Source organism: Cebus imitator, unplaced genomic scaffold (genome assembly GCF_001604975.1).
Source record: "Cebus imitator isolate Cc_AM_T3 unplaced genomic scaffold, Cebus_imitator-1.0 Scaffold237, whole genome shotgun sequence".
In the NCBI taxonomy this organism is placed as follows: domain Eukaryota; kingdom Metazoa; phylum Chordata; class Mammalia; order Primates; family Cebidae; genus Cebus; species Cebus imitator.
In genome coordinates, this window is record NW_016107552.1 from 10,929 (window position 1) to 23,132 (window position 12,204).

General features: G+C 37.3%; 1 protein-coding gene across 1 annotated transcript in view; it reads left to right on the forward strand.

Annotated features, from left to right (window-relative positions):
• Positions 1 to 399: 399 nt before the first annotated feature.
• TTC28 (tetratricopeptide repeat domain 28) overlaps positions 400 to 12,204 on the forward strand; it is a gene marked incomplete at its 5' end in the record, with an annotated part of 309,931 nt that continues 298,126 nt past the window's right edge. Inside the window, 3 exons of the mRNA XM_017498029.2 lie at positions 400 to 547; positions 8,641 to 8,913; positions 10,154 to 10,284. Of these exons, the coding sequence (XP_017353518.2) occupies positions 400 to 547; positions 8,641 to 8,913; positions 10,154 to 10,284 (552 nt within the window). The remainder of the gene's footprint in view (positions 548 to 8,640; positions 8,914 to 10,153; positions 10,285 to 12,204) is intronic.

Sequence of the window (12,204 nt, forward strand, 5' to 3'; positions counted from 1 at the left end):
TTATCTCATTTATTTTTGCACTGTACCAGATACTTACATAAGATATAAAGAAATCTTCGAGTCTCTGTTCAGAGGAGCTTATGGCATTAAAGGTGGGATGCAAAATATTTTTAAAATAGTTCAAAACCAATAAAAGCAATATGTGAATATTATATACCAAAGAATATGATAAAATTGATGTCTTAGAAGGGAAAAGATGAAAATTTTAAATAGAAGTTGCCTGATAAAAGTATGCTTATGATATTATAAGTTAGTTCATTTTATCATGAACTGTTCACTATGTTTTTATATCAAGTACATCTCAATCTTACTTCTGCCGATCTGTTGTTTTAGTAAAGAATCACCATCAGCCTTGTTGGAGCACTGGCAAAACGTGCGTCATATATCCTTTATTTCTAGGCATACTTCCGACAGGGTGTTGCCCTCCAGTACCTTGGACGTCATGCCGATGCCCTGGCAGCCTTTGCATCTGGACTGGCTCAAGACCCCAAGAGTCTCCAGCTTCTGGTGGGGATGGTGGAAGCCGCCATGAAATCTCCCATGAGAGGTAAATATGATAAAAGTACTTGGTATAACATTAATTTGAAGTAGAAAACTTCCAGCCTTCCAAGCATTTAAGCTCAGGCACAGAGAATTGATAGGCTATCAAATTTGCTAAGATTTGATATTTTAGACAAAGAAAGATCAAGAATCACTGCCAACAACTGACATTAATGAGGCAGAATAGTATGGTAGAAGGGCCACTCACCTAAAATTTTGTGGACCTATATTATATTCTTAAATTTTTTATTAACTAACTGTATGACCTTGGATAAATGGATTAACTTCTCTGGATTTTAGGATTATTTAAAAGCTCTTATAGTTTTTCTGTAGGTCTGAAATTCTGTAATTCTAAACCACCACACTTCTAGTAGGAAACTCATTCTTCAGCTGGACCAATATGCCTTCTAGAAATACTGAAATAAGAGAAGACATTTAACATTCTTATATTTCATAAAGGAAATATATATCTAATTGTAGGCTGTGTCTCAGATTTTTCAGAGGAGCATTAAAAGATTGTGTTGAATTAAAAGAAGAAAGAAACAAGACAGACACCAGTTTACATTATTTTCTCCCCGTTCCTACTTCTACTTTACACTGATTGTTATTCTGGAAAACAAAAGAATGGATTGAAAATGCTACTGTGGAGGTTGGAGGAGTTCTGAGGCCCAAAACAGATTGGCGTCATTTTGAGGAACATTGATTTTTTTGGGAATGAGTTCTTGGGAAGATTTGACTAAACATATATAGCAGTTGCTGTCTTTGGGGAGTGATGGAGACCGTGAGGCAGATTTATGGTAAACAGTAGACAGCTAATAATGATTCATTTTAAACAGGGTATGCCAAGCAGAACTCTGTTTTTTAGTCTGAAATGGTATGTTTTTAAATTTTTCATGTGGAAAAATGAACCTCTGGCAGCATCATTTAATATTTTATCTAGTTTTGAAAATGTTTGCATCATTAGATATTTTAAATATACTGGCTAGTATTATATTTGGCTCAAAATATGTGCCAAATAAAAGTTTGATGAACCAAATGGTACTCATTTGATCTCTGGGTAATTCATTTGTATAAAAAATATTTTCCTGAAATTTAGGGATTTCATGTTTTAGGAAAAAAGTGTTAAGAAAACCTCTCTTCATGTGATTTTATAGACTGTACAAAGCTGAGGTTTTGCTACAGGCTGAACCCCCTCGGGGACCTGCTGTTAATAAACTCTGACTTAGAGCAGATGCATTTTGGAGTGCCTGGGCTCAGGGAGCACGGGCAGAATGGACAACAAGAAAAAAAAATCATCTTATTTCTCCATTTTCTAGTTTTTTCTTGTTGCCTCCTTATACCCCTCCACAAGGAATTTACATGAAACATTTTTATTTAATTAATGAAGATATTACCTCTTTATTCTGAGGTGCTTCTGCTGCTGCCTTAGAATATTGGAGTGAATGTGTTGAGATCAGCAAAATCATACTTGCCATTTTGCCTTTGAAGCAATCTATTTAGATAAATGTAAGGAAATCTTCCCTGCACTGCTAGAAATAGCTCAGAGCTGCTGTCACTCTTAGGGTTTCTGTACCAGGCTCTTTCCCATCTTATGTAAGTGACCTAAGGCTGAACCTGGAAAAGCAGCTTCTTACTGGTGCCTGGAGTGCTTCAATATCTTCTTCTCTTCCCTTAAGGCAATTTAATTTATCTCATCTATTTTTAGCATTGCCTTTACCACTGTATCTATTCCAGGTGGGCTTTTCTTATCAACAATTTATGAAGTCTGTGGCTTTGCACAGTGTTGTTCTGTGCATCATCCCACATCTTAATAACCTCTCTTTTTGTTATATGGTTGTAATTGACAAAATTTCTCATCATTTGCTGCCTACTTTTTTAGCCATTGTTTATTTTAGCCTCCTGCAACTTCCTAAGTTTTGCCATTGTCGCATAGCTGTGCAGTTTGAGTCACTTTACATATACATCTGATCTGTTAATGTCAGTTGTTTTTGTTTCGTAATTTTTATTTTTATTTTTATTTTAAAGGCTAGTCAAGTGAAGCAGTGCGAGTGGAGAAGGATAAGTCTGTAACTGGTTTTGATCAGTTAGTTGTAACTGCTATTGCACTCAGACCAGCTTGTTTTGTAATCCTTAAATGCAAGAGAAAACTCTCTGGTCCAGGTGCTTCTATAAGCAGACAAAACTCTCATGACCTGCACAGTGTTCCTGTGGTTTGGTCTTTGTGGAAGTTTTAAGATTTTTTTTTTTTTTTTTTAAGGCAGGACCAATCTATATTAATATACCCTTTCCCCCATATAAATACATTATATTTTTCCACGTTGAAACTCATTTGATTTTTTATTATTGTTGCCAACATTTCTAAATGAATTAAATCTGTTTTAGTTTCACTCATGCACGCAAATCAGATATCAGCTAAACCTTTTCTCCTGTGGATATTACTTATTTTATATGATGTATTTCTCTTAAATCATTAATGAAAATATAAATATAAATTGATATTTTCTTTTACATGACTTCTCAAGTAATCATTTTACCATATTCTATTTCTTTTTTTGATAACGTTTCAGCAATTTCAGTTTATTGTATGTTAAAAACATTTAAGCAAATTTGGATGTTGTACCATACTATTACTGCCAAAAGTGGATTTAATAATGTAATTACTAAATGAGATTGAGTTTACCTTTATTTGTTCCTCTAAAGATGCTAGGGGTGCGTCTTGCTGGGGACCTTTTGTGTATATTGTCTTTCTTCCTGTTAATTCTGCAATGTAAAGACTGTTAAATTTGTGGGCTATCACCTGTTGTGGTGTTTCTGCCAGTTCCTGGGGACCCAGGGAAGCTGATTTTTTGAAGTGCTGATGGAAAATGCCTGTTAAATGTATAAGCTTTTCTTGCAGGGTCAAGTTGGGGCTCACCTTTTATTTGCCTAATTGTCTACCCTAGTGGGCTCATTCCCTCTGATTCTCTTTTAGGTGGGAGTCTCTTTTCACAGGAGGCTTCCTTCTGAAGTGTTATATTAAAAACACAGGCTTTTCCCCCCAAAAAGATTGGAATCTAATTCCAGCACTGCCATTTGCTAGTCCATTGGCTGAGAAAGGTTGCTTCCCTTCTCTATACTTCATTGTGTTTCCGTAGAGGGAAATTATAATATCCATCTCCTAATGTTGTTTTGAAAGTCAGGAACTGGCATCTAATGGCAGGCCTCTGCAGTGTGATGCCATTCTTCTTACTGAGGAGTGAAAGCAGCAGCAGTACTAATTGCTCTTATGTTTAGGGCAAGTGTAGTGGTGTGGATGTGGAATGAACACTGCATAGTACATAAGTTCCTCTTTATGAGCACTCACTGGAGAAGTTTCTCTCAGGCCTTAGTATAGAAGACCTTGCCTCTCTTTCCTTCTTATATCCAGATATTCTCAACTTAAACTTCCTGCAGTTCCTAGAACACATTATGGTTTCTCATATCTCCAATTTCTATTCAGGTGCCACTTCCTATGGGAAGCCTTCCCAGACCTACCCTAATAGAGTTAATAACACCTTTCTCTTTTGGGGTCCCGTGGCACATTTTACCACTTCTAAGAATTCTGGATTTAAAGTTGTATTATTATTATTATTATTATTATTATTGAGACAGGCCCTCACTCTGCCATCTAGACCAGAGTGCAGTGGCATGGTCATGGCTCACTGTAGCCTCAACCTTCCCAGGCTAAGGTGATCCTCCCACCTTAGCCTCCTCAGTAGCTAGCTGGGACTGCACATCTGTGCCACTACACCCAGCTAATTTTTGTATTTTTTTTATAGAGGTGGGGTTTCACCATGTTGCCCAGGCTGGCCTTGAACTCTTGGGCCATTGGCCTTGACTTCCAAAGTGCTGGGATTACAGGTATGAGCACCATGCCTGGCCTCATTATTTTATATATTACTAAGAAAGAAAAAAACTACCGACTATTATGATGACACAATTCTCTCTGAGCATGTGACTTTTTATTTTATGTATATACTGAAAGAGCTTTTTTTAGGCCTATTTCTATATAAAAGTGACACGCCATTGCATAGCACTGAATATCTCTTAGTTGAGTATGAGTTTGTTTATTATTAGCTTCTGCTACATTCCTACAAGCTCATCAAGTGTTAGGAAATATTATTTTGTTCATCTTAAATTTTTAAAGGCTTTGCATTTTAAAAACACTTGATAGTTGTTGAACTGATGTTGCAAAGGGCTTTATGCTCTTATGGAATTGGTTTGACATTGCCTATTTCATGTATTATCCATAAACTCTAGAAAGAAAAACGTCTTAATAGCTATAGACTGCCAAAACTCTGTTTCACCTAGCCTGATACAATCTCAAAATTAGTCCCTTTGCCAATAGCCCAAGTTTACTCTAAAATGGGAATTAGAATAATAGAGCTGGAAATAATTGTAGCGATCACCTATATGTTTAGAAAACTTACCTTACCACTTGTATTCATCAAAAGCATATACAGCTGCCATCTTGAGCTTTTGATTGTGGGTGTGGACCAATGAGACATAATTAGAGCCCAAGCTGAGAAATTTGATATTAAAAAATTTAAAAATTTGGTTGGGCACGGTGGCTCATGCCTATAATCCTAACACTTTGGGAGGCCGAGGTGGGCAGATCACAACGTCAGGAGTTCAAGAACAGCCTGGCTAATATGGTGAAACCCCGTCTCTACTAAAAATGCAAAAATTAACCGGGCGAGGTGGCGTGTACCTGTAGTCCCAGCTACTTGGGAGGCTGAGGCAGGAGAATCACTTGAACCTGGGAGGTGGAGGTTGCAGTGAGCTGAAATTGTGCTACTGCACTCCAGCCTGGGTGGCAGAGTGAGACTCCCGTCTCAAAAAAAAAAAAGAATTTTTTTTAAAATTTGTATACAGTGAAATGGACTTTTGTGTGTATATATCTGTACATGTAGACATTCATATATACATGAATAGATTTGTGTAACAATCACCACAGTTACAACCTATGCATTGACGAAGTGAGAGACTGAGGCTATGTGACTTTGAAATACAGGTGTCTGTATGTATTTTGCTCAGTGTTTTCCTCATTATTTCACGTCAATTTCCTTCCCTACAAATATTTGTTGATCAGTTCAAGCTGGCCTGCTCAGCAGGCCTTGTCATTTCATGTATCTATCTTCTCTTGACACTTTTGTTAGGACAGATCTGCATAAAATGCCTTCTACTCTCAGAAAATAACAAAGACTTGGCTAAGCCCTACTCTTTCTTCAGGAGATCAAGTTCTGCTTCCATGAAGCTTTCCAGTTGCTCTTGATAATCCTTCCCTTTTCCAAACTCTTATAGCATGTTTTGTATATTAGCCTTATACTGATCTTTGCATTATAATTTATCTTTTGAAGTGTATTTCCTATATACTGAAAAAGGAAATTTCATCTTCTTCTCTTTCATCAGTTTCATTTTCATCTAGTGAAAATTTGTACAATTAAAGATTTCTTTCTCTTTAGGGAATCCTCTAGATATTTCTTACTGCTCTTTCTACCACTGTTGTATAATTTCAGAGGCTCAATTAGATGATTATTTCTCTAACTTAACTGGGGGTGCTATGGGAAGAACCGTCACTAAGTAAAGCATAATATCTTTGCTAGCCACCATTCAATTTGGGCTGACAGTTTCTGAACACTCTTCCCTCTGTTTAGAATTCTCCATCATACACTTCCGCTTCTGCTGTCTATAATAAAAGCTGAAAACATCATATCCCAATTTTCCCATTCTCCCTAGCAGCTGGGACTCCATCCTTGAATCAGAGGCTAAAGGTTCAAAGAAGAAAGGATAGCACAGAATTTGTTCTGGTGGTAGAGGTGGCAATGGTGACACCCATTTTCTAAGGGTGGCATTCAGTGAGGTGGTGTGGGGAGGAGCATTGTAAGCTGTGGTGTCCTGTGTTTGGTTGCAGTGGTTAAGTTGCCTTCAACAGGCAGCTTTTGTGGTATGATTTTGACTGTGGGTTTGGAGGCCTGGTTTTCCACCTTTCCCAGTTGTCACTCAGTGTGTTTCTTTTCTGCTTACAAGCAGCCAAGATTGGTTTCTGTCACTAGCAACTAATAATCTTGCCTCGTGCAATATCATAGAACATGGGCTTAGAGCCCTACAGTGTGTTCTAATCTTGGCCCTGTCCCAAGCTTTCTGAGTTTGGGTAAATCACCTAAATATTCAGATTCTTCATTTTTAAGAGAGCATATTTTTAAAATCTTTTCAACTCTAAAGTTCTATTATTTTTGTTTCTACTAATTGGCCACTGGGATGCTGATGTGATCAACATCAACTGCCAAACTCATCAGCGGACACCACCAAAATTCTGCTCACGGTATTTCATTATGGTATTGTTCTTTTGTATTCTAGCAATTCCTGGGTTCCTGTGCCTGTACTTAACCCCATTGGTTAGCTAGTGTTTACCAGTACTCTGCACAGCTTGAATCTTGACAGGTGTAAAAATGTTCTTTGTTCTCTGTTAGTGATCTGATTGAAGGAAAAAAATGCTTTAGGCACCAGCAGGTTTCCAGGTTTCAAGGTTTCTGTGGCAATGTTGATTCAGATGAGAGCTTTTTAGTGGAGAGTTTAGATTCAAAGTCATAAATTGTAAGAATTACATTTTAATGCAGTACTGTTGGCTAGGAGATTCAAGATTTAAAGAGACCAACCCTTTTATAGTGTTTTTTTTTTTTAAAAAAACATGTGCATAGTGGAAAAACTAATGTGAAATAGTTTTTCAGGAAAACTAATAATAAATGCTTTATAAGTGCAATCTCATTGTAGGGCTATAGTTAATACCTCTGCAGTTGTCTTTAAAGGAAAAAAGGAGAATTGGGAGAAGGAGCTTGGAGGTTATTTATATTCAAACTTAGCTTCAAATGGGAAAAAAATCTCCTATGGCTTACTTACCCCTATCTATGTCCTTTTAATACCATATGAAAATAAAATGAAACCAACATTAATTTTATCTTCCATCTTACCTCAATAAATTCAGATGATTTCTTTGTGGTTTCATTTATGACCACAACAAAAATCGATAATATTTTTTTTTAGTTGGGGGCTACAGGTCTCAGAAGCAGCAGTGGATACTGGGTTACCAGTGAGAATGACAAGGGTTTTGTTGGGAGAGCTTCTTTTATTGCATCTTCTAGGAAAAAATATGAACCGGGTTTATTAATCTGTAATTCAGATTCAAGTTTACCAGGCTGGACATGGTAATTCACACCTGTAATCTTAGCACTTTGGGAGGCCTAGGCGGGAAGATCGCTTGAGCCGAGGAATTTTACACCAGCCTGAGCAATGTAATGAGACCTCATCTCTCCAAAAAAAGTTTGAAAATTAGCCATGCACGATGGTGTGTGCCTGTGATCTCGGCTACTTGGGAGGTGGAGGTGGAAGGATTTACTTGAGTCTAGAAGGTTGAGCCTGCAGTGAGCCAAGATTATGCCACTGTACTCCAGCCTGGGTTACAGAGCAAGACCTGTTACAAACAAACCTCTATCAAATGCCAGACATGTTAGAGACTTTCCCTTGTGTCCATGATGAGTTTTCTGAGTACCCACATTGTGCCACTTGCTGTGGAGTAACAAAAGACAGTCCTATAGCAGTCTTTAGATTTAGCTGGAAAAATATTTTAAAAATTAATACATGGAGAACAATTTTAAAATAGTTAATGACCAAACTGTGCAGTACTATTAAAATGAAGCAGAAGTTTGGATACGCAGATTAATGTATGCCAGAGGACCTGGGAATATTCCTGGTACAAGTGGGACTTGAGGGATGTGCCTGTATTTTGAGGGGGGAACTATTCAGGGAAGGTGGCGCATCATGATCACAAAGACCAAAAGAAAGGATAAGACATGTAATGCAAGAGTGAGGAGAAGGAAAATACAGACTGGGGTTTGTGATACTAGTCAGATGAGTTAAGTGGACAGTTAGGATGGTGCTAGAATAAAGGTTGAGGAGTTTATACGTGAAATAAGCCACAAAAGGTATGATAAACATTTGTTTCTAGAGCACATTAGAAAAGATTGCTTTTGTATCATCCTACATTCTCCTGTTAATGTTGCTGTTGTTGTTGTTGATTTTCAGACTCCCTCGAGCCCACTTATCAGCAGCTTCAGAAAATGAAACTGGACAAGAGTCCCTTTGTGGTCGTGTCTGTGGTTGGTCAGGAACTCCTGACAGCTGGCCATCATGGGGCCTCTGTGGTTGTCTTAGAAGCCGCACTGAAGATTGGCACGTGCAGCCTCAAACTGAGAGGTTCTGTTTTCTCTGCCCTGAGCAGTGCTTACTGGTCTCTTGGAAATACAGAGAAGAGCACTGGATATATGCAGCAGGACTTGGATGTAGCCAAGACCTTAGGTAGAGTGATGCTTCTTTTTTCTATTTCAGTGCAAAAAGGGAAGAAAGAAAGCTGAGTAACCTGACATGAATGAAAACAACATATGTAATAAAAAGTGATGGCCAGGCATGGTTGCTCACACCTGTAATCCCGGTGCTTTGGTAGGATTGCCTAAGGCCAGGAATTTGAGACCAGCCTGGGCAACATAGTGAGACACTCTTTATTTAAAAAAAAAAAAAGCTGGGTGTGGTTGCATGTACCTGTGTCTTAGCTACTCTGGAAGCTGAGGTGGGAAGACTGCATGAGCCCAAGCATGCAAGGTTACACTTAGCTCTGATCACACTACTGCACTCCAGTCTGGGCAACAAAGCAAGACACCCTGTCTCTTAAAAATAAAAAATTTTAAAAAAAAGCGAGTGCCTCTAGAACATTCTCTATTTTAGAGTATTAAAGTCTTTACAGCTTTCTCATATAACAAGGTGCCAACACTCCTAAAAGGCTAAGAGATGTGGATTAATTGCCCTCTTCAGAGATTTGAGCTTACAAAACATGTCAAATTATAGCATTGGTGGGTGAGTTTTTCATCTTAATTTTAATTCTTTCCTCCATTAGGATGCATCATTGTTTTGTTGAAGGAGAGAGTATAATATAGTGTGTGTATTATGGAGTCTGACTACTGGGTTTAGAAGCCTTGCTCTGTTGCCTACTAGCTTTGTGACTTGGGGCAAGTTTCTTAATCTCTCTGTGACCCAGTTTTCTCATTTGTAAAATAAGTATGGCTTATGATTATGATGGTCATTATGGTGATTATTCAAGGACTTATAGGATTACAGTAAGGGAAAGGATATGGTGAATCTACCGCCAGCATACTTGTAAAGATACTTCCTTATAGGTTTGGAGTCAAATGACTGAACCAACAAGCTGATGGTGGTTTAGAATCAAAGGTCGTTAGCAGAGCAATGAGGAGACTAAAATAGCAGCTAGTTTGTGTTAAGGTCTTTTGTTTCAAGATATCTAAATCCCTGTCTGCAGTTGTATATTATGACAATAATAGCAGTCTTTACCCAGAGATTTAAATTCTAGGACAATAACTCCCTACATAGTGTCTTGTGGAAGAAACAAATACTTTTCTAAAAGAAGATAAGTAAAATCTTAGCTAATAAATCTGTGGCTCTTAAATTAAGGTGACCATTGTATATTATAAATAACATTGTAACTTAGAAAATTTTTATCTTTTTTTTTTTCCTCATTTCAATCCAGGTGACCAGACAGGAGAATGCCGAGCTCATGGGAATCTGGGCTCTGCATTCTTCTCCAAAGGAAATTACCGGGAGGCTCTCACTAACCACAGGCATCAGTTGGTACTCGCCATGAAACTCAAAGATCGAGAGGTAGGAAGTTCATCTGCAGACCAAAAACGTTTATTCTCTCTTTTTTTTTTTTTTTTTTTTTTTTTTTTTTTTTTCATTGTTTTTTTTTTTTTTTTTTTTTTTTTTTTTTTTTTTTTTTTTTTTTTTTTTTTAACTACTCTTTCAGGTATCTTAAAATATTACTTTGAGAAAAAGTATTACTTGAGAATTATTGATTCTGTCTTTCATCAACAATTGAGTGTTGGGTATCAATCAAGCATAGTCCTTGGATATATAGAAATAGATCAGACCTTGTTCTCGACCTCAGGATCTAACAGCTTTGTCAGATGCATCATTCTTATCTTCAAATGTGCATAAATTTATGTAAAAGTAGAAAAAAGCTATATTATTATAGCATACTCATTAATTGTAAAAAGCAAACATTGTGGGGTTTTTTTAAGATCAAATATTATTACTGTAACCTGTTTACATTGATGTTTTGGTGGATTTTTAACTCAGAAGCATACTAAGTTTGATATCTGAATCATAATGGTAAAGAAGTATCATCCTAGTCTTTATTAAAGAGATGAACTATAGTATGCTCAAAGAGTTAATATTCAGTAGATGTAACATGATTAGAGAGTGTCTGCAAAGTGGAAAGAAGGTGAGGTTTGGCATCAGATATACCAAGATTTAAATCCCAGCTGTAGTCCTTCGTGGTTGTGGAATCTTGGGAGTAGTTATAACTTAACTTTTCTTTTTCTCCCCTGTTTTCTTATTCAGGAAATGATGATTATTCTATTTATTCCAAACACAGTTGTGGTAGGATTATAAATAATATATGTAAAGTGCCCAGCATGGTGCCAGGATTTCCATAACGGCATTTCCACAAAGGAATTCCATAAATGATAGCTTTTATTATAATATTATTAATAGGGAAGAGAAGGTTAATAGCAGAGGCAACAATAAGTTTATAAATCATTCTATGTGTTGAGAAATATGTTTAGTTATGTTTACATCTAAGAATTCTATGGGACATTATAAAGATTAATTATATTGTTTAAATGATCCAGCAACTTCATGTTTCAGGAACATGGCCAGGCACTAGGAGGGAATTGAAGAAGCAAAGAAAAGCCTTTGAAAGCCGCCAAAACAGACTATTGAAGGGTCACGGACGTTTGGCAATTTTATTCTCTAAGTTAACTGAACACTTTTCTTATTGCCCAATTAACTCCAACATTACAAACAATTCTTATAAGCCAGATGATCTGATTCTTTGATGTTCAGGGAGTGAAATGGGAGATCAGACTTCTAGAGACAGATATATACTAATGGCATTATGAAGTGAGAACCAGGCTTAAGAAATAAAACACATAGTTGTCTAGACAGGCCCATTTAGTGAAGGGACAAATTGCTATAAATATGTCAAGAGTTGACCGGGTGTGGTGGCTCACAGCTGTAATCCCAGCACTTTGGGAGGCCGGGGCAGGTAGATCACAAGATCAGGAGTTCAAGACCAGCCTGGCCAACATGGGGAAACCCTGTCTCTACTTAAAATACAAAACTTCGCCAGGTGTGGTGGTGGTTGCCTGTAATCTCAGCTACTAGGGAGGCTGAGGCAGGAGAATTGCTTCACCTGGGGAGGCGGAAGTTGCAGTGAGCCAACATTGTGCAACTGCATTCAAGCCTAGGCAACAGAGCAAGACTCTATCTCAGAAAAAAAATAAGTCAAGAACTACATTTATACTCTTGTTACCTAACCTTCAAGCCGTATATGTTAGTCCAATTACTAGATAGGGTGGAAAGACTTTTAAATGGGTAATATCATAGATGTAAAAGAGAAAGAACGAATTTTTTCTGCCTTCCCTCTTCTCAATAGTATAATTTATATCATCTGTGTTCTCTTTGTTTTATAACCTCTGCTGTACAATATGTTGTTAAGAAGTCATTGAACTATGGCCG